We start from the raw sequence: 23,430 nt of genomic DNA on the forward strand, positions 1-23,430 counted from the left end.
TTCAAGCGATTTGGCCTTTATAGTGCTAACTTATACACATATATATGGGCGGTCATAGACATAGACGCATTCTTTTTCATTAGTAGTAGGGATAGAGATGATAAAAGTAAATTTATGCCTGTGCATTGTATTACAGAGAGTTTTTTTAAGTGGGGATAGCCTGTTTGGTAATGCGTTGGATCCGCATCCCTTGGGATGTGAGTTCGAACCCAGCCAGACGAAGACTCCCCGTGTATAAGGTGGCTGGTGCACGTATAAATCTGTCGTGGTCTCAAAGTCCTCCAAGTCGTAACAATACCACTGGATGTCCTGGTTCAGAGATGATTGTTCTCTGATTTAGGTCTACGATTTGTGGATGAGTGAATGAAATATATGAATGAACCAGTAAAAAGGGTTGTGACGCATAAGTAGCTAAATCGTACTCTTGACCCTAGATGACACTACTGAAACAAGAGACGCAAAAATTGACGGCTGAAAATCGCTGACTGTCTGCGGGCTTGCCTATGTTAAGTGCCATAAGAAACAACATAGCTTTTTTTTTTCTGTCTTTTCTTTTATATACTCCTATAATTTTGTTGTTGCTGTTTGCATCACAAAAGCAATAAGACAAAGCAATAAAACAGACACATTAAGACATTTTCAAATTTATTGCGCTCAGATAATACATCATCCAATGTACACTATTACGATTAAAAGTTCTTTTTTATTATTATTATTTCCAAGTCATATCAAAGACCACAACACATTGTTCGCCACAGAAAATTCCAGAGTCTCTTTTCCTGAAATTTAAGCGGCCGAATAAAAGCTGGGGGAAAAAAAAAGAAAGAACTGATGCTAAAAATAAGAAGTATAAACACGTAAGATATATGTAATATGAGTAATAAACCAGACCAGAAAGACACGTAAAAACTGAAACACTGGGATAAAACGTATCTGTTCAGGTGTTAAAAAAAAGGTGTTAGCGCGCACACTCTTCTCTACAGTGGTCAAGAGTCCAAGAGTTCTTTGCGAAAGTCCGACGCGCGGTGTGAAGACTAGAGAAATGATGAGAAGACCAGGGTCGCTTTAGTCCTGGTCGTTGGTGTCTTCTGCTTCCGGTGAGCAGGAAGGGGTGATAGATGAGAGGGTCTCTGAGGCGGGGTGCGAGGTGCCGTTGGTCTTGGTCTCGGAATCCTTATTCTCCCGAGAGGGGCAATCGGCTATCAGGTGGTCATCGGATTTGCAGCTGTGGCAGCGCTTAGGCTGGGGGCCGAGGTTGCACTTGGCCGCGATGTGGTTGGCGAACTCGCCGCAGTTGTAGCACCTGCAAACAAGAAAAAGCAACTCTGAAGCAATTTTGAAATTATGACATCATCAGATTTTTTTCAAATGATTTAATCACATAAGACAGACATTTAAAAGATTTAATCAATTTGATTATCAATAAATCAGTGGTAAAACAAGTCTGGAGTTTCTGAGTATATTTTTATTGATTTTTCTTTAATCTGAAACTGATTCACTGAAGTTCCCATCACATGGTACTTACTATCTTTGTAAATACAGATGTTCGTCTATCTGTCTAGTGGGAAGAATATTGAATTTGTCCTTGAATATATTGTTGTTGTTGTTGTTGAACAGATAATCGATCGCCAGCTTGGCTTAGTATGGTGACCAAAGTGACAAAATGTTTGGTTTAATACAATGAACGCCGCCAAATCAAAAATAGTATCACTTTGCATTAATCTGGATATAAATCGCACTTAAAATATTAAATAATGGAGTGTCAGACATGCTATTGTTCCATTTAATACTTAAATTTTCATCGCTCAAAACACACAAGGGCCTTATCGATATGTTTTATGTCCGCGTAAATCATTTTTAAAAATGCTTTAGTAGCAGAAATGTTTTCATTGAAGAGACCAGAGTACAGATGGCTGTATTTTAAATCGCTTGTATTCATTCGTTAGAAAAAATTTTTTATCTCTCCTGTAATCACTCTACAGATAGTTGTGCAATTTACCATTTTGCAACAGACTGACTGATAAAGCATTTCAGACTAATGAACGGACCTTGGAAGACGGTTTGTAACTATTCAGCAATACATGGGGGGTTATAAGTGTTCTTATTCTGGAATAAAACTATGGAGCAAAAAGAGTACCTCAAAATGAATAAAGTGGAAAAGTTAAATCTTTCCTTCTTTCTTTTAATGAATTTTTACTTTTTTTGCTAAATGTTTCGAAATTTTATTAAAATTGAATGACATTCAATAGACGTGGATTCAAATTCCAGAAAAATATTTAAGTTATTTTCTTTCCTGTCAGTATTCAGTAAGAAGCTAATGTTTTCTTAACACTAGAACTACCAAGAACGTCATTTTGACGGTTTTTGAATTTCATGCTCAAAAATTTTGATATAATTTATGTATTATTCTAGAACTTCATGGAAGTTTTTAATGAAATATAAGAATAATTGCATATTCCTATTCAATTTCCACTCGGTCATTTTAATTTCCATAATCAGTATGACCTATACCTATTTATGGAAGCTTTAGCATTTTCAGAGCTTATAGTATTTTTTGGATCATCTATGCAATGACGTACAGCAATACCTCTTTACTTTCATACATCACTTACAGAAATTTTCTGGAAAAATTTGAATTACATTTTTTTATATGAAATTGTATTGATTGATCCAAAGTATTCGGCAGCCGTTATAATGGGATCTATTTTATTCCGATTATGATTTAGTTTAGGACTAAAATCTCAAAATGGATATCCTATAAATGCAAATATAAACTGCTTTTCTTGGTTTTTTTTTATTTAATAATTAATGAATTATTATATTAAATGTTGTTTTTGTTAAATTATATTCTTTTATTTACATGAACTAAGCCAAAAGTTGCAATGAAAGTTATGATGATCAAAAACCAGTAAATTTGACGGGTGTGGTAAAACTAGGTATATATTTAACATCGGTAATACTAGTGTTAAATAAACTAATGCAAGATTAGCATAATACAGAGACTTCCCGATGGATGCCTTTTTACAATTGGTTAAAAAAAAAGTATTGAAATTTGATATTTTTCCCCTTTCAAGTAAATTTAAGTGGGTGAGAAAACTAACAATTTTTTTAAAAATAATCAGAAAACAAAGGATTAAAAGGATTAATAATAGTCAATAAAGAATAGAAATCCAATTCAAAGTAGCTATTTTTGGAAATTTTAATTAAAAAAATTTAATGGTTTTTCTAAACCATTTCAAATTTAAAAAAATTTAATGATTTTTCTAAACCATTTCAAATTTAAAAAAATTTAAATGGTTTTCTAAACTGCTATATTTTGTTGAAAGTGAAAGAAATCTTAGGACAAAGAGTCAAAGTTAGGAAACCTTGCCTTTAGCGACTGATTATGAACATTTAATTAAAAAAACTAATAAGGCATTAATCTTATATCTAAAAAATTAAAAAAAAATTATAAACATTTCGAACAAATATTATTTTAATTTATTAATGTCATATATTTAAGGATTCTGTGATAAAACGTCTAGTAAATGGAGAGGAGATTAATTCTTTTTAAATCTTAAGTTCTATCTTGCTTCATGATTAAGTAAAAGTTTCATTTTTAGGAGTTTTTTTTTTTTTTTTTTTTTTTTTTTTTTTTAAGTTCTTTGTTTAAAACATATACAGGAGCTCGACCTACCAAAGCGATGAACAAGACGGAAAAGTATTTTAAGCTTATGAGTGTCCGAAAAGGATTTTACCGAGATTTATTTAAGCAAATATTTATTTTAGTCACGTGATTCACACGTAATATTGCAGCTTCAAATTCAAGATTTAAAAGTTACAGAAATTAAGACTTTTAAACTCTTGAGAAAACCAAAAACCCGCTCAATTCAGAAGTTAAAGTGAAGTTTAAATTCAAATGGTTGATTAGAAATAATTAAATTTAAGATGCAAATAAATTGAATTTATTACATATTTATAATGAAAAAAACTCATTATTATCAAAAATGAACATTTTTCTTTACTTAATACTTTTAATAGAGCTTACTTACTTAAACTAACCCAATACTTTTTACAAAATGCTCAAATGCATCAGTTACAGCAGCCTTCAAAGAGGAATATAACAGTCCCAATTTGACATATCATAAAATGAATCCTTGAAGCGAAACATATTGATTAGTACAAGTGAAATTTACGCTTACTTTTTACGTTTATACTTTTCGTACTATAATACACGTTTATACTTTTCATACTATAATACACATTTATATTTTTCATACTATAATACACGTTTATGATTTTCATACTATTAACATACGGTTATGCTTTTCATACTAAAATACACGTTTATATTTTTCATACTATTTCTTATACACGTTTATAATTTTTATACACGTTAGCAGATATTAAATATGCTCGGAAATATTTAGTTATAACGGAACAAATCGGCAAGTTACAGATATTTCAAGGTTAACGTCTTAAATAACTGCAGACGATTAAAAAAGATCGTTCCTCCCTAAAAACAAATTAATATTCTTCACTCTCTTCGTTTTTTGCTCCATTCAGGAAATGCTTATCTGCCTCCAGACAAACTAGCAGACAGCCGTCCCAAACTGTGGATGCCGAGGATGTTAATCAGACGATAATCCGTTCAAGTTAATTGTTCGGTAATTGATGAGCCCTTTTCACCTGCTCGAAAACAATGCTAATTGCTTTAAATGCTCTAAAGATTCCTTTCGGGCACGTCGAAGGGAGTGATTCTTGATTCGATTCAACCCTTGATTCTTGATGATGACGATACAAATGGCAAATAAGCAGGACATTTAAAATTCGTTCATGTTATGGGTGTAATTAAATGAAAATTACCCCTCGCAGTGTAATATATTTTTGGAGTTGCAAAATGTCACTAATAAGATGGAGAGAAAAAATATTCAGAAGAATGATTGTTTTGAATACTGTAATACTCCAGAAGTTATGGGTGAAGCCGGCAAAAAGAACGGATATCAAGGTCTAACTTTGTATACAAATTTGGATGAATTTTAGCTCACTGAGAGAAACACTTATCTTCCAAACTGTTTGAAAGATAAGAACGTAATATAAAATTTAATTTTCGTATATCTTATAAATTTAATCGAGCAATTCTTATAAATACATAAATTTAATTTATTTCGTGTATCTCGGAAACGGCTTTAAAGATCAAATTTTATATTTTACGTTTAATGTTTTATAAAGGTGTTTTTCCGGAAGGAAATGTGATTTTACACACACATACACACACAAAAATTATAACTAACTATTAGAATAAATACATTTAATTTCCGTTTCGAAATGGGGGCAGCATAATAGTCCTAACAACATAAATGACGAGTGCGTTGCGGATCCAAGTTCGAATCGTCTTTTTTTTTGTTACTTATGTATTTATATTTAATCTTTTTACTTTTTAAGTTTATCTATATAGGTTGGTTGGTTAATTCAGGTTTAATGGCGCAAGAGCCAAAGGTAGGCTATACTGCGCCAATCATATAGTTGAGATGATATTACGTGAGAAGTTTAAAAGTACATTAAAGATCAGAATCAGTAAAACAGCAACAATCAAAACATGACAGATTAGTTAAGAAAAACAAGTTTATAATCGAAGAACATCTATATAAAATAATAAAATCCAATAGCTTTTAAAAAGTTAAAAATATACTGATGGGGAGGTTCTCCCACTCATTCCCGTATGTTAAGTGAAGTTGAGTTAAAATATTTCATGCGATGAGAATTAAAGTTGGGGCACTCAGCTAGGATATGCGCAACAGTGAAATCAACATTACACGATAGGCATCTGGGCGCTCTCTCACCGAATAATAATAGGTGTCTTTCCAGAAAAAACGCAATTTTACAAGCACAACAAAAAAAAATTTTTTATGACTAACTATTAGAGCCTTTTTCTATCTGTTCCCATGATGACAATGTCATATAGCGCCATCTCGGATCCGATTTCACCATGACAGAACTGAGTATAAGCTCAAAAATAGAAGTGATGAATAGATAAACTGTAAAATGAATACAGTAATAGAGCAGATGGTCTCGAATGACATGTTAAACTAAGTACATTCGTGATTTTTATTTTTATTATTATTATTTAAATGACCCTAATATAGGTTGTCATATGCAGGTAAGATTGCAAAATATTCATGTGTAACCAGTGTGTGATTCGTATCTAAATATTTTTCCCGGAAAACATGATTTTAAACACACACACACACACACACACACACACAAACACACACAAACCCCTGCCGAGCAAAGCTTGGTCTCCCAGATATTATCGATAAAAAAACAGAACATCATGATTGTCCCAAGTATGTTGTTTTATGCATTATATTATTGCATTTTCCTTTACTTTCAAAGATTATGATACAAAATCACGTAGTCTTGGTTTTTGCTGCTAATGAATCAACACTCTAAGCCTTCCATGACTTTTCATTTCTTATATTTTTAAACTTATTTATTTTGCTTGTTTATTTCACGAGAATTGGGGCCGCGATGGTATAGTGGTAAGGTCTCGGCTCATGAGCCGTTGTGTTTCAGGTTTGAGACACTATTCCACCGTAGAACCGTCGTGTAAGGGCGTCTGTTGCACGTTAAATCCGTCAGGCCAAACGTCCTCCCGCTGGTTTGGCGTGGCGTAGAGAGAGAGGTGTCAGCTCAGGTATCGTCCTCGTCATCTGACCGTGGTTCAAAATGACGAGGTCCGTCCCAAAATAGCCCTAGTGTTGCTTTATTGGTTTTTGCTGCTAATGAATTAACACTAAAAGCTTTCGATGCCTTTTCATTGCTTATATTTTTAAATTTATTTATTTTACTTGTTTTTCTTTACGAAAGTCGGGGCCGCGGTGGCCTGGTGGTAAGGTCTTGGCTCATGAGCGGTTGTGCTTCAGATTCGAGGCCCTATTCCACCGAAGAACCGTCGTGTAAGGGGGTCAGTTGCACGTTAAATCCGTCAGGCCAAACGTCCTCCCGCTGGTGTGGTGTGGAGAGGGGGGTGCCAGCCCAGGTATCATCTTCATCATCTGACGGCGATTCAAAATGACGAGGTCCGTCCCAAAATAGCCCAAGTGTTGCTTTACAACGGAACGTTATTATAACTAAACTAAACTTTATGAAAGTTATTAATGCATTCTGGATTATTATCTACTTCCACCAAGTAGTATCGATTGATTAATCTAATTCAGTCAGCTGTTTATGGTTTTTATCTTAATAAGCTTTGAAAAACAATAAAAATTTATTTAGCTTTATATTTCATCCATTTTAATAAAATTATTACAGCAAATTATATTATAACCAATATATTATAATACATTGGATGATAATACACTTTTGTTCATTAGCAGGATGCTCTTAAAGAACTCTTCATATTTGAGAGACATTTGCAGCAAAAACTAATGAAAGAAAAGAAACGAAATTTCAAATGCTGACTGTAGCATGAAAAGATGAATTCTGCAAAAGAAATCAGAGGGAATGGTTTCCCCGAAATTTTCTCGCATACACTCCCAAAAACGTCTTCCGTAGAATTGGCGTACAATAGTTACGAAATATAAACCTTTGGTGTACATTTAGAACTTTTACTTTACCAATTGTGAGATCCTTGGCGAATTTTTTGGCGATTAATCCATGGCATGCGGTCAAAAGTATCCAAAAATCGAATTTGGCTTTCAGACGTGTTCTACCCAACCGATTGAAACAAAACTTTTGACACAAAACTGCACTTAAAGTCGCAAAATGACGTACCAAATTTGATATATTTAAGTCATTACGTTTTGATGTAATCATTGATGTTTGATGTGTCATTACGTTTTACATGTTTCTGAAAGTATAGATAGTCAACCCGTAATTGGATTTGGCTCAAAATTTGATAGGCGTCAACACTATAGATGTTAAATCTATGAACCGCCAGGCAGACGGACTTCCTCTGAACATATTTTACACCGCATACCAAATTTCATGATGTAAACACCGCATATCAAATTTTATCAGTTTAGCTTAAAGAATTTTTGAATTGTCTTTGTCATAGACAAACAGACGGACATTTTCCAAAAATATGTCTCCTGAACTCAGGGAGGGCTCAAACGTGGAAATTCGTCGAAATCTGGAGTTCGAATTTTTTGATGATTACTATACTTTCTTTATACTACGTATGCGACAGAATAAAAAAGTACTAATAGTTACTGGTAGGATATCTTGTGTACAGTGAAGATCGGCAAGTTGAAAAATATCTGGAGGACCAGAAGATGCTAGTGTTGATTAATTAAAAAGTTGTTTTCAGTGGATTTTCTTGCAAGTGAATTTTCTGATACTGAAAATTTTTTAAAAATTGTGCCGCTTTTTTTTTTTTTTTTTTTTTTTTTTCATTTTAACAGTTTTAGCTCCTATAATATAAAATTTTTTCCTATCGGTGACTTACATTTCAGTTTTCTAAGATATTGCATACTTTTTTTTCATTACAGCATTTATTTCTCTATTTCTTCTACAATCGATTTCAACGGCATTACCCGCATATGCCTTCGAACAGGAAAAATTATTTCAAGACACTCTATATTTAAATAGTAATGATTAAATATAAATATTTCTTTTTTCACCGCGGTAAAAAAAGACGTCCTCTGTAAATAATTCTAAGAAGCACGCTTACCTGTTCGTAACATAATCTATTTTACGACTTACATAACAGAAATAAAGTTAGGATGTCATTTTGAAAACTTTCTCCTATCACATAAAGATGTTTCTAAATCGAAAGCATATCAGAAGTGCGGCATAAACTCTAATCAAAATTATCAGATTTTCTTCAGGTTCATATATTCTTAAAGTTTACATCTCCACGATTTTTTTATTTTTTTAATTACAGTAAATCCTTGAGTAAACGACCTCATTGGAGAGAAAAGAAAGATAAAATCACAACGCATTCAAATCCTCATTTATGTTATGAATCATATTTAAAATAAAAAATTACATTTGAAAATGTGTTGTAAAATGTGGATTAAAAATATTTCAATTATCCGTACATGTAATATTACTTTAAGGGAAAAAATTCTTTAAATGGATATTAGAGGCGTGAGAACTCCTGATCGAATATGTAACCTTACCAACCAACCCTCCTACATTTGTTACATTAAGGCGACACAGTACTTAAAAAATTATCAAAAAAGCCGAAAAAATTATATGGGCTCATATGATAAATTGAACTTTCTAAACGTGTCTGTAAAATTTTAGAACTGTATATCAGTATTTTTTTTTATCAAATTGCTGAATGCACTTGCTTTTGATGCACCAGCAGAGAGAAAACAATGTTGCCCCACCCACTTTTCAGATTATCTGCTAAAACAGGGGCCGATAAAAAAAATTATTATTATATTTTCCTACAATTGTAAAATTAGTATAATTGAACTGAAATGAAATAAGTTCCTTATTAAAATAAAAGAGTTTGATTAGAGATTTTAAATGTTTTGATAGAGATTTGATTTGTTTACAATTTTTGACACCCTAAGGCTTCCAAAACAATGAAAATAAAGATGTTCCTATTTTTATATATGTTTTAATTTATGTTTGTAGCAGAAGCATGCATTTAATCAATTCTGAGATATGCATTTATTTTTGAAGTTGTTATGATTAAGGTTTTTGAAATATTGATCATTCGTAAGTTTTTTTTCTTTATATATTCATTAAACAGACATAATATTTTATTTCAATGAATTTTTTGAATTTTTTTTTTTATTTTAAACAAGTTAGCAATTTGTTAACAATATATTAATAAATAATTTGTAAAAGTTACAAACAAATTGGATGGATTTTATATCATGGTATAGATGAATGAAAACTTTAAATTTATTTTTCTCCATGTTGTGATTTTGTTTATATATTATTTTTCGGAAGACTAAGGCTTTTTTAAAAATTAAAGTAAATGGTGTGAAATTTTTTGTGAATATTCTAAAAAATGTGAAGAATGTGCTTTATAAAACTTGCTATGGAATTCGCTCTAAGACATGTAGTAATTTTTTTTTTTTTTTAAGTTCAGAGTCAAAATTTATGCATTTTTCAAAATTTTTTACTTGTTTCATTATTAAAAAAAAAGATAAAAAAATTAAATATCAGAAACAAAAGGAAATCCATAACAAGTTTCATGTAGAATATTAGAAATTACCTCAAAAAATTTAATTGAAAAGAATCTGAATTTTTAAAAAGGCCTTAGGGATTTTAAAAAAACTCAAAATTTGTTTAAAAATTTAAATTTTACAAAATTTTTGCGGGAAACATTTATAGTGTATTATTCTACATAAAATACACTTAAAATATAATTCCAAACATAAAAATTTTAAAAATTTGTTTAAATGGTACTGTACTACCTTAATTAAATTCTTCCCCTTAGATACAAAATTCGTTGAATCGAAGTCCGTTCAATCAAGAGTTTTTTCTACTTCCACAGGTTCTGTACACCAGTCAGTTGAGATTTCGTTAAACAGAAGGATTCAAAAACTCGGATTGTACTCACCTGATCTTCCTGAATCTCTTTTTGGACATGGGTCTCCTGTGGGAACCCTTGCAATCGCTGCTCTGGGGGCCCGTGACGACAGTTGCCTCCAGGCCCTTGTCCGACACCTTGCAGTCGAACTCCACTTCCTCCTCGTCACCCAGGCTGCGGAAGCCCGACATCTGGATGACACTCTGTTCCAAAAAGAACTGAGATTAGTAACGTGAAAGAAACGTCACAGAATTGAATCAGTAGGAACCTAACCAATGCTAATCTGTTTTCAGAAAGTGAAATCTCAAATGAAAGCTGTTTCGAATTAGCAAAAACATAATGAAATAGTGCTAATATATAAAGATAATGAAATAGGCAGCAGGAAACATAATGAAATAGAACCTAAAGGAATTATAATGTAACAGACTAAAAGAAACATAACGAAATAGAACTAAATGGAAAAAAAGGAAATAGAGCTAATGTAAACCTGATGAAATAGGTAATAATAATAAGGTAATGAAATAGACTAAGAAAAACACAATGAATTATAACCTATTGGAAACATAAGGAAACAGGATAAGAGAAATATATTGAAATAGAACTAAAGGAAACAAAATGAAATAGAACTAACGGTAACAAAATGAAATAGAATTAATGGAAACAAAATGAAATAGAATTAATGGAAACAAAATGAAATAGAATTAATGGGAAAAAAATGAAATAGAATTAATGGAAACAAAATGAAATAGACTAAGAAAAACATAATGAAATAGAACATAATGGAAACATAATGAAAAGAAATTAAAAGAAACAAAATTAAATAGAACAATGGTAAACATAACAAAAGAAAGCTAAGAGAAATATCATGAAATAAAATTAACATTAAAATAATGAAACATACTAAGAAAAACATTATGAGATAGAACTAAAGGAAACATAATGGAATATAACTAATGTAAACATAATAACATAGAATTAAAAGAAATATAATGGAATAGAATTAATATAAACAAAATGAAACAGACTAAGAGAAACGTAAGGAAATAGACGTAATGGAAACAAAAGCGAAACACAATGAATTAAAATTAATTAAAACAAAATGAAAAAGAACTAATGTAATAAAATAAACAAAGAGAGAAAATACATATATCATAAGCATAATGAAATGGAACTAATAGAAAAGAAATGAAATAGAACTAACACAAGCATAAAGAAATGGAATTAACAAAAAAGTGTAATGAAAAACGTGATTGTGAAACAGTTAGTGCTCTCTTCTTTCACATAAGAGTCATTGTAAAAATACTTTTCTTCTAGGGCTAACTTAAAATTGCTTCTATTACAGTTACAATAAAAGCATCGATACTTATTAAACTTTATTTTATTTCTTCATAATACTTTGATATCCCATTCTTCTATCTCATTTCTAGATAATATTCAGTTTGTAAATAGCAAAATTTGCTATATTTAACTGAAATTGCACTTTTTATTATTTTTAGCACTCTCTAGACATTTTCTACCTCCCCATCTGTTTCAATCGAACCTTTTAAAAAGTGACAGTGGGCGAAATCTAATTTTCTCTATGAAAAAAAGTAAACACAGTTTTCGGATTTAACTGTGGAGGGAGAAAAATTCGGGAGAATTTAGGTGAAAACAGGTAGGCCAGAAGAGGGGGAAATTGCCATTTTAAAACAGGAAACAGAGGGACAGACGTCACTTGAAAGGAGCTTTGTGGTTCCTAATAAAATTCCTTGACCTTTAGGAAAGAAATTAATACAATTTAAAGCCACGTTTTCACACCGCAGTTTTTATATTTATAGTTGAAAGTTTTTTTGTATGTGAAGTATTAAAGTTCGACAAAAATGTGAGATTATTCTGCAAATATAATGCAAAATAATTTGAAGTAAAAGCAATATTACTTTTTTCTATATAGTCCTGTTATTAAAAACCTTTTGTACGGATTTTTAATGTGTTTATTCTACAGGAAAAGGAATACATTTTTTTAAACAAATGTATTGTAAAAATTAAAAAATTAAAAACATCGATTAGTGTTAAACTTTTTCAGTACTTGTACTAAATTACTTATTTCAAATCAAATTATTTTATGAAATTTTTTTTTTGTTTTTTTTTGACAAAATATTTTTAAGAAACAGAAAAATTTCAAAATCTATATATAATATTAAGGAAGATTTTTAAAAATATCAGTATACGATTGTTGATTCCTTTTAGGACAACCTTTTTATACAATACACAAATGTTATAATCGAAGTAGCATAACTAACTGCATTTTGCATAAATTTTTTTAAGGTAAATCAAACGTTGCAGGATATAAACATAAACAAATCTCAATGTAAAATGTTTCATGACATAAATGATGATTTTATTAAATGTTGCCTTTATAATAAATCCTTTTTTAGAAACAACAGTAAATTCTTGCTTTATCAATATTATTAATCATTATATATTTATTTTGTATTTTATTGAATTGGATTCTATAAAATTGCTGAGAATAACTAGTTTTATACTGATCAAGACAGATAATCTTTAATTCCCTGGATATTTTAAAACAATGTAAATAATATCAAAATAATTCAAAATGTTATTAGGAATAGTTTGAGAAAACATTACTAAATTATAAAAGAATAATTAATTCATGAAAAATAAATAGAGTTAGTATTAAAAAATCTGTCAGATAAAAACAAATTGAGCTATAATCATTACTTAAATGACATCTTTTAAATTATCTAGATTGAATATTTAAACGGGAGAAAGGAACGAATGTGCGTTTTCCATTGTTCACTATTTTTCTTAAAATTAAATTCGATCACACTTCGTCTTCTTATTGAATTGAAGCGAATAATTTTTAAGGTTCTCTATTAATTTAAGGAATTTCCTATTGAACAAACGATTTATTCAGAAAAAATAATACAAAATTTTCTCATTTAAAAAAATTTTTTGTCACATTAATTATTTGAAATGATTTTTTAAGGTTTTAATATGTAATTATTGTTTTCAAAATCCACCAGAGAGTTTTATTGAAGTTGTTTATTTATTAAAATTATTAATTTTTAAAATATTAACAAATTTACAATTGAAATTTTACTGTTATTTTTTATTTTAAAATATTTAACTTTTTTTACTTTATATTAAATTGATTATTTCTTGGTAATTAATTAAAATATTATGCTTTATTTGGACTATGGTTAGGATTGAACCTTTATTTTGACCACAAATCTGACAAATATTTATTACGTAAAGTGAGGGAAAGCTACAAAGAGTTAAGATGTAAATGTTTTGTGGAATTATTTTTAATGGAATAACGCTACCTGGCTTTAGTTAAAATTTATTTTACATTTACATATCATCGATGAAATTATTTAACAATGAAGAGTGATAGCTCTAACCTGATTTTAACTAAATTGAAAAATATGTTACTGTAACCTTAAAGAGAAAACTTGTTAATTTAAATTTGTGAAATTAGTTTCATTGAAATGACTTAGAAATAGAATGAAATGATTCCCCCCCCCCCGATAATTGTGAAAGTAGCAGTTGATATTAGATCACAAACCACTGCTCGGAAAGTACTTACAGTAACTAATAGTTATATGAATTATAAACTACTATTTATAAAATAAATTATAACAATATAAAATATGAAAAAGTCCTTAAGGACATCATATGCTGATTCAAAAAATGAGAATTAAAGATATGTGGTTTTGTTTCACGCATAAAGTAACAGAAATAATGCATAAAATATCCTATTTCGGCTCTTGCATTATGTGTTGGTGTAAAACAAACATTTGTGAATCAAAAACTACACTTACTTTAAATGCTCTTAAAGCAATTAATCTTCCAATTTCAGAAACGGTAATTGAAGTATGACGTTACATTATTCTTTTTTCCTTTTACGACTTTAAAGTGTTTTTTTAACAAAATTATTTACATTAATTTAAAAAATAATCTACAAAAAAACTCTAGTATTTTTTTTTAATAATTATTATAAAAATTATTTCTTTGTCATTGTACATAAAAAAAAGTGGTCTAAATAAAGCAGCTTTCTCCTAATTAATATTTATTGAAATAATTCCAAAATTCAAATAAAAATTAATCTTAATTGAAGAATTACATTACGTAACTCTTTTTTTCTCCACAATTTTAAAGCGTGCGTGTTTTGAAGCGTGTTAACAAAATTAATTATATCACTTTGAAAAATAAACTACAAAAAACTTAATAAATTAACTTAATAATAATTATAACTTTTTATAATTATTATTAAATTTACTCATTTGTCACTGCACATGAAAGAAATTCTTAGGATCCAAGCATAGTAACCTTTCTCTATTCAATAATTGTTGAAACAATTAAATAATAAAAATTAATCTAAATTGGAGCTTTTTTTTTACAGTTTTAAAGTGTGCTTCTTATCAAAAACAATTACATCACTTTGAAAAATAAACTACAAAAAATTAGTATTTTTTTTATAATTATTATTAAATCTACTTTTTTGTCATTACATATAAAAGAAGTACTAGTCATCCAAATAAAGCAAATTTCACCTAATTAATATTTATTGAAACAATTCAGTAATAAAAAAATCCATATTTGCTGTCACTTTTAGTTTAGTACTTGTCGTATTCTCCTGCTGTACTTAGTTTTTGAACTCATTTTTATTTACTCAAATTTTTAGACAATTCCATTCCTGCTTTCAGCATCGAATTTGTCGAACTTCACTTTATCAACAATTCAACCTCGACTTTTTAACAAAATTGCCTTTCTGAAGGCGATCCAGGTAAATCAAATTGCTCTCTGTCATCATCATCAGAATTCCAACTGCCTCACTTACTGCCACGCGCAGGCTGTTAACGATGCATCATCGCTTAAACCCTCAAGGATGATAAAATTCACCAACCAAAAACGAAAAAAATGATGAATCTTCGAAAAACTAAACAGACCTCCCTTCCCGAATAATTGCCCAGAGCCGTCATTATAGAAAATGGATGGAATTACAATCATTGTCTCGACCAAAAAATGCGCGCGGCCGAAATGGCAAAGCGAGTAGAGCAGATGGTGTGAAATCCCTTCATGTTGTTGGCAATAACGAAATGTGTGTAAAAACGTGATTTATTTCGGCAGAAGTTGTAGCTAATCGAGATAATAGCGTGTAAGGGCCAATTACAGGAGCAGATTGTGGTGAGAGGGGAGGTACGAGAAGAATTCACAGCGAATATTAAAAAGGTTGTTATAGCAGGAGTGTGGCCAACGTCTGGATGATGATAGGCGACGCGATTTTTAATTTCTTTCGGCAAGTTTTCAAACGAGAAAATATAGTAGTACAAATGGCATCTGATGAGGTATCCGTGTGGTTCGGCGATCTTGATTGAATACGGAATTTTATTTTGCTTTCAGGCAATTTCGTTTTTTATTTGGGGAAATTATATCATTACTGTTGAATAGTTAATTGTGATCTGTGCTACATCCATCTAATTTCTTAGAATCTAATGACGTGTTTGACTCGTGCCTCCAATCAGAGATCAGTTGATATTTAAATTAGTGATTATCTGAGGTATCCGTGGTAGTGATGAGGTAGCCGTGTAGTCAGCAATCTTGATTGATAACATAATTTTGTTTTGTTTTTTATTTGAGGAAATTATATCATTACTGTTGAATAGTTAATTGTGATCTGTGCTACATCCTTCCAATTTCTTAGAATCTAATGACGTGTTTGACTCGTGCCTCCAATCAGAGATCAGTTGATATTTAAATTAGTGATTATCTGAGGTATCCGTGGTAGCGATGAGGTAGCCGTGTAGTCAGCAATCTTGATTGATAACATAATTTTGTTTTGTTTTTTATTTGAGGAAATTATATCATTACTGTTGAATAGTTAATTGTGATCTGTGCTACATCCTTCCAATTTCTTAGAATCTAATGACGTGTTTGACTCGTGCCTCCAATCAGAGATCACTTGATATTTAAATTAGTGATTATCTGAGGTATCTGTGGTAGTGATGAGGTAGCCGTGTAGTCAGCAATCTTGATTGATAACATAATTTTGTTTTGTTTTTTATTTGAGGAAATTATATCATTACTGTTGAATAGTTAATTGTGATCTGTGCTACATCCTTCCAATTTCTTAGAATCTAATGACGTGTTTGACTCGTGCCTCCAATCAGAGATCAGTTGATATTTGAATTAGTGATTATCTGAGGTATCTGTGGTAGTGATGAGGTAGCCGTGTAGTCAGCAATCTTGATTGATAACATAATTTTGTTTTGTTTTTTATTTGAGGAAATTATATCATTACTGTTGAATAGTTAATTGTGATCTGTGCTACATCCTTCCAATTTCTTAGAATCTAATGACGTGTTTGACTCGTGCCTCCAATCAGAGATCAGTTGATATTTAAATTAGAGATTATCTGAGATATCCGTGGTAGTGATGAGGTAGCCGTGTAGTCAGCAATCTTGATTGATAACAGAATTTTATTTTGCTTTTTATTTGAGGAAATTATATCATTACTGTTGAATATTTAATTGTGATCTGTGAGACATCCTTCTTCGAATATAATGACGTGTTTGGCTCGTGCCTCCAATCACAGATCAGTTGATATTTAAATTAGTGATCAACTCAAGGTGGCAATTAATTTAAAAGGCATATATCGTTGGAATTTGCTTAAGCACTTCAGGCATCTTTTGAACTCGTATACAGAATGAAACAATTTAGATCTAATAGAATGCAGAGTATAATTTTAAAAAAATGGTCACAATCTTATTATTTAAGTTGTAGGTTTGTTTGTAAGATATTATCGCCAGCATTTTTGAAATTCCGGCGTCAATCAAAAAGTTAGTTTCATTCATTCGTAAAAATTTCAGGTGAAAGGTTATTTTGATGAAATTTTAAGGCAACAATTTAAAGATTTTTCTGGATCATGTAACATAATTGTTCTCACTTGACAATTAGTTTGTCTGATAGTCAATCGTAAACATGTTTCGGCAAATGCTGGAGGCGTCCAAATTGAAAATTCCTGGAGTGATTTCTTATTATTGCAAAAAGATGTAACTTCACTGAAATTTATCAGTAATTGCATTAAGTGTATGGTGAAAATGCAATGCCAGGTCAAGTTACCGTGAAACGGTGCACCATAATTGAGAATGAACGAACAGATATTGACGACTCTGAGTGCAGGAGAACCTCATCAACTGCGACAAATTTTGAAATCACTGCTCGGGTAAAAGAAGTTGGATTAGATTATTTTGCAGAAGACATTGAAAAATTTCTGCCATATCTCGACAAATGTTTAAACAATGGAAGTGATTACGTCGAAATATAGATGTTTCAAAATCCACTGAAATTTATAGTCAATCGCATGAAATGTATCATGAAAATGTAATGCCCGGTAAAGCTATTGTGAAATGCGCAGCATTTTTGAACAGGAGGTACAGATATTGACGACTCTGAGAGTGAGAGAAGTTCGTCAGCTGCGACAGATTATGATATCACTGTTCACGTGAATGATGTTGGATCAAATTATTTTACAGTAGGTATTGAAAAACTCGTGTCATATCTCGACAAATGTTTAAATAACGAAGATGATTACGTCAAAACGTAGATTTTGCATGACACTTTAGTGTACAAATAAAGTAACTGACACATTTGAGTCCTATTTTGTGTTCTTGAGCAGTGCAAATTTACTTTTTGAATGATTCTAGTATATTCAGAACAAAATTCATAGGATTCCATAAATGCTTATAAAAAATTAAAGAATCCAAATATGAATTATTTAAAACAAATAAACGAATAAAACATGAAATGACTATAAACAAAGAGACATTTAGCGAAATATAGTTTCTTGAAATGTTTGGTACTTCAAATTGTTAACTATTACTGAAATGTGCAACAAAAACACATTCTAAAAATGTCCACAGAATTCAAATGTGAAATATCTTTTGGGTTCAGAACCAATAATTTAATAAAGCTTTGATTTCAAAATCGTATGCATCCTAATAAGAGGATTATTATGCAAATTGTCTGCTAAGTTATATATGCGGCTTGCCTGTGCAGAATTCAAAAATGTTTCTTGTGCCTATTTTATGAATATGTATTATCAGAAATGTCAAATACCAAGACGGGGGGGGGGATGCCCTGTTGCTACACAACAATCATAAAAAATGTATAATCTGGTTACATATTTGGCCTCTTGTTTAAGCATTCAGTTTTATTTTCAAAAAATATATTACTTCCTTCTTTAACATATACTGGTTTAGCATGTAATGATTGGATATTAAACATTTATATTTTCAAAACCATTACTCCTAATATAATCAGTAATACATGAAAATAAAAATTTATCACAATAAATTTATTTTCAATTAAAATGTTCAATGTTTGAACTTTTTATAACATGGGGAAGATCTAATCTATAGTCAAATTCGTCAAATACATTTCGAACTTTTGCACTATCAATAGTGCTTAATGTGGCATTGACACATTAAGTTCACTGATTATTTTTGAGAAAGCTGCCTTATAAATAACACCATACAGTAATCACATTATGTAAGATCCTGAGATCTTGGAGGCCATGTGAAGAAAGATAAATCAGTGATAACTTCACTTCCAATACAGCTTTTGAAAGTTCATCTTTTAGATAGACTGCAAACATCTAAACCCTAAGGGGTCTCCTTTTGTAGAAAGATAAAATTCGTGCTTTCCTCTTATAGTAGTGGAAATAAGCATTTATCCAACAAAACTAAATAATTGGCACTTTTTGAGCAATGTTAACAAGAAAAAGAAACGTTTTTATTTTTTTTTATTTTCATAAATTACTATTTATATTATGAGAAATAATTTTTTAAAAATATAAATTTTTAAAATCCCATCATTTGTTAGGCTAACCCTGTATTTCAGAAAACCTTTTTATAACTTATTTATTTATTTGGAATTAATTTTATGAGAAAAAATGAGTAAATATGAAAAGAGATATTAATTTAATATGAAAAACGTGTTTTCCATAAGATTAAAATCTATAAAAATTTATAAAAAAAAATCTATAAAAATTTATTTGAACAGCTCTTCGTTTCTCATGAAGTCAATATCAAGAACTTCCAAAAGATTATCCCTTTTAAATAACGCATTTTCCACGATAGGAAGGAATAAATGGTTCGAAGTTCATTTTTGTTTTTCTTAACAATCATTTTGTTTTTCGTTCGTTGCATAAAAACCAATCAATGATCAACTGGTCAAGAAACATATTCGCTATATTTTGTGTTTCTGGTATTTCAAATTTCAACTAGCTGCGCAAAATTTTGAATTGAATCAAATTTGATATTATTGAGAACAAATAAATGTATATATTTGATAATAATGGAAAAGTTTTATTCCGTTGCGAAGAATATGTAATACAGAAAAAAAAAATACGGATGTCACAGGCAAAACAAGAAATCAATGAAATAATTTAATATTTACAGATTTCAATTTGTTTATGTTTTATTTCATTATTTTGCAATTCATTTCAAATATGCTAATACTTGCAAGCATTTTATACAAATTTATAAATAGAAGAAAATTTTGAAAAAAAAATTATAATTAAGCTGCGATTTAAGCATTAATCTGAAGATTAGATTTTTAAAAGATTAATTAAAATTTTTATTGACTTTTGTTCTTCTTAATTTAAGAAATTATTTCATTTTATCAAAAAAATTGCAAGTAAATAAGAAAAAAAACTACAATTTCAGTTTTAAAAATAATATTAGCATGGAATAGTTATTCTATTTCAAAGTATTTTACTAAAACTTTTATATGATTAAAAAAAAAAAAATCCTTTCAACACTTTTCGAAAATTTGAAATCTTTTTATACAGGTAAAATTTGAATAACACTTTTTAAAATCAGTTAAAATTAATTTTTAATTGAAAAAAAAACAAAAAATAAATTTAAATAAAATATTACAAAAGTTATTTATATATTTTTAAAAGAATTAACAAGCTTCAAAAATGAATCCATTCAGCTATTTTTTGGCTATTTTTTTAATTTCTATGCAACAGAAAACATTTACACATTTATCAAAATTAAATTAAATTAAAAATTTCTCCATATTATCAAATAAAAATCTTATAAATGTTTATTAAACATATGCTGAATTAGATAACTAGCTGATATTTATTTTGAAGTTCATCTAATTCCTATTCGTTTCAAATTATTTTACCAAATAATTTATTTTAAAATCATCATACACGTAATTATTTACTTCCCAAGAGAAAAAAGAGTTTAATTTGCATATTATTTTATTAATAATTAAGTAATTAAAAGTTTTCACTTATGTTATTTTCTCAACGTATGATACGTGAATTTTAAAATCCAAGTTGATTAAATTAATTGAGTAAGAAACCATATTTACAGTAACACGATTACTTTTAATCTACAAAGAATGAGTAATCCACGATTTTATCATTTTCAAGAAATATGCATCGCCATCGCATAATATATTTCAGTTTCACAATCGCCATTGTTTACCGATCACGTGTGCGAGGGTGGATGCATCACCATAGCAACGAGGCGGGACTCATAAGTGACTCCACCCTTTACATGTTTCATTTTGTGCCTGTCTGCTCCAACATCAGCATCCGGACGACAAGTCAAGTTCATTTACGAAGGAGAATTATTCGCATTTTTAAAAATTGTTTCTTCAAAAAGAAATTTGTGAGAAATTAAAAAGCGAAGGAGAAGACGTGAAAAGAGGATTGCTCAACTTTATTTAGTTAAGGAAGAAACATATATACAACAAATAATTATACTTATTACCAATTACAGAAATTTAATAGAAATTAAATTTTTTTATTTAAAATCAAAATTAATTAATTTGATCGATTCTTTGATTAAATTAATTCAAAAATATATTTAAAAAATCTACTAAAAATTTTTTGATACAAATATATTCATTTTATCCGTGTTAACTATACACATAGATTTAAAAATTCAGTCCATCTTGAAATCGCAATACAGTTAAATGACAGTAGCAAACTAGTCGTGTATTCTGATTTTTATTTTACATTCATTTAAAATTATTTTTCGGAAAAAAGTTAAAACTTTCATAAATATAAAATTTTGTCAAAATTTTTATAATACTAAAGAATATTTTATTTTAAATCATATTTCGAACACCAAATAGTTCTTACAATCTTAGGTTTTCAATACGCATTTAAATTATTTTACGAAATCAATGTTAAAGTCTTTTAATAATTTTACGAAATCAATGATAAAGTCACCATTTGTCTTTTACAATCTGTCCCACCCACCCTCTTTTATCTATGTGGCATTTCTGGTGAAAATTATATTAAACTTAGTTTCCTTAGTTAAAAACCTATAAAATATGATGCGTGTTTTTTAAAACTGATGTTAAAAATGAAATCAATCTATTATCTTAAAAGCAAAAGAAAAAAAAAAGTATAGTAAAAAATTCGGTATTTCTCCAATTTTTTTTAAATAAGATAAATTACAGCAGGATAATGAATTCTTAAATGTCATTAAAAATTGCTTAAATGTATTAAGATTTAAAAAGCTTGTTGACAGAAGAATTTATGCTAAATTTCAAATATATAAAAAATTTATTTCTTGAAGATTAAAAAAAAAGTGCCAATGGAAGATAAAATCTATATTTCAGTATTTCACATAAATTGGGGGGGAAAAATGATGATTTCGTAATAGCTTTATACATTAATAAAATCAATAACCATCTATGACTAAACATGTGCGTGTGTTTAAAAATATAAAAATATACACTGAGCATTGTAAAAACATTTAAAAACGGCTTTTAAAAATATAGAAATAAAATGAAAAGAAAACACTGTTGGTGAGATATTGAGTCAAAAGATAAAGGCCTTGATTTTACTTTCAACAATGTGTAGTTCTTTTATGAAATAGAAATGAAATATATTCTCTAAATGTATTTTCTCCTTCTATTTATATTAGATGTAAGAAATATTAGAAAAGAAACTTATATTTTTATATCTTAATTTTATCATTTTTATCAAAAAGGAGACCAAAAATTATGTAAAAGTACCAAAATATTTCGATAACTATTTCAAGGAAGAAAAACGAATTTATAGAGAAGATAAAAGCTACAACTCTCATTTACACTATTATTTCAAGCATATCTCTTAAATGAAGGAATTTGTCGCAGTAAAAGTATGCTTACACTATCGTTTCGAGTCATAATTTATTATTAATTAAAAAAATAAATTCTCTCATATATTGAAATTCGTTACCACTTTTTTAAAAAATAATATTTTGGTGCATATTTTCTGTCCATGTTTGATATATTAACAGTGAAGAACTTCCTTTTATAAACTTCAGATAATTCATTTGTTGTCCATTTCATTGAAATTAAACGAAAGAAAATAACACAGTGTATGTAAACAACTAAGAATTTAAGACATTTTCATTCGATTCTGATACTCATTTTTTTTCTTTTATTGGTTTTAAGAATAATCCGAAACTGTTGAAAATGGAGATAAGACACTAGTCAGACATATGCAGGATGGACACAAAACAAAACAAAAGAAAAAAAAAATGAACTTTATAAAATAATAAATTGTGTCAAACAAGCACCGACAAGTAAAATAAGCACATTAAATGAACAATAACATAAATAAATTTGCGTAAAAAGTGCTTGAGATACTAATATTATTATATAAAAGAAAATGAATCGATCTAAAAAAAATGATAAAATTGAATACCAGAAACGCTGAATTCCATGTTTCAGCAAAAATGCGTCACGTCTGACTGATATAAGTCTCCATATATACGTTGAGAGAAAATCATAAAAATTCTAAAAATTAGTTGTTAATTAGAAACTTTCGTTGCAATCTAATGCATCTTTTGCATATCTACTCTATTTAACAAAAAATATTCTAAACTTGCTTATCGTGACCTTACTGAGTACAAAAAAATTTAATTTTCAGG

The 23,430-nt window shown here is 29.2% G+C and overlaps 1 protein-coding gene across 1 annotated transcript in view; it reads right to left on the bottom strand.

Annotated features, from left to right (window-relative positions):
• Positions 1–628: 628 nt before the first annotated feature.
• Positions 629–23,430, bottom strand: part of LOC129963506 (protein lin-28 homolog) — a 124,038-nt gene continuing 101,236 nt past the window's right edge. Inside the window, exons 3-4 of the mRNA XM_056077933.1 lie at positions 10,508–10,680; positions 629–1,303 (exon numbers count right to left, since the gene is read on the bottom strand). Of these exons, the coding sequence (XP_055933908.1) occupies positions 1,066–1,303; positions 10,508–10,680 (411 nt within the window). The 3' untranslated portion in view covers positions 629–1,065. The remainder of the gene's footprint in view (positions 1,304–10,507; positions 10,681–23,430) is intronic.

Source organism: Argiope bruennichi, chromosome 3 (genome assembly GCF_947563725.1).
Source record: "Argiope bruennichi chromosome 3, qqArgBrue1.1, whole genome shotgun sequence".
Lineage (NCBI taxonomy): Eukaryota > Metazoa > Arthropoda > Arachnida > Araneae > Araneidae > Argiope > Argiope bruennichi.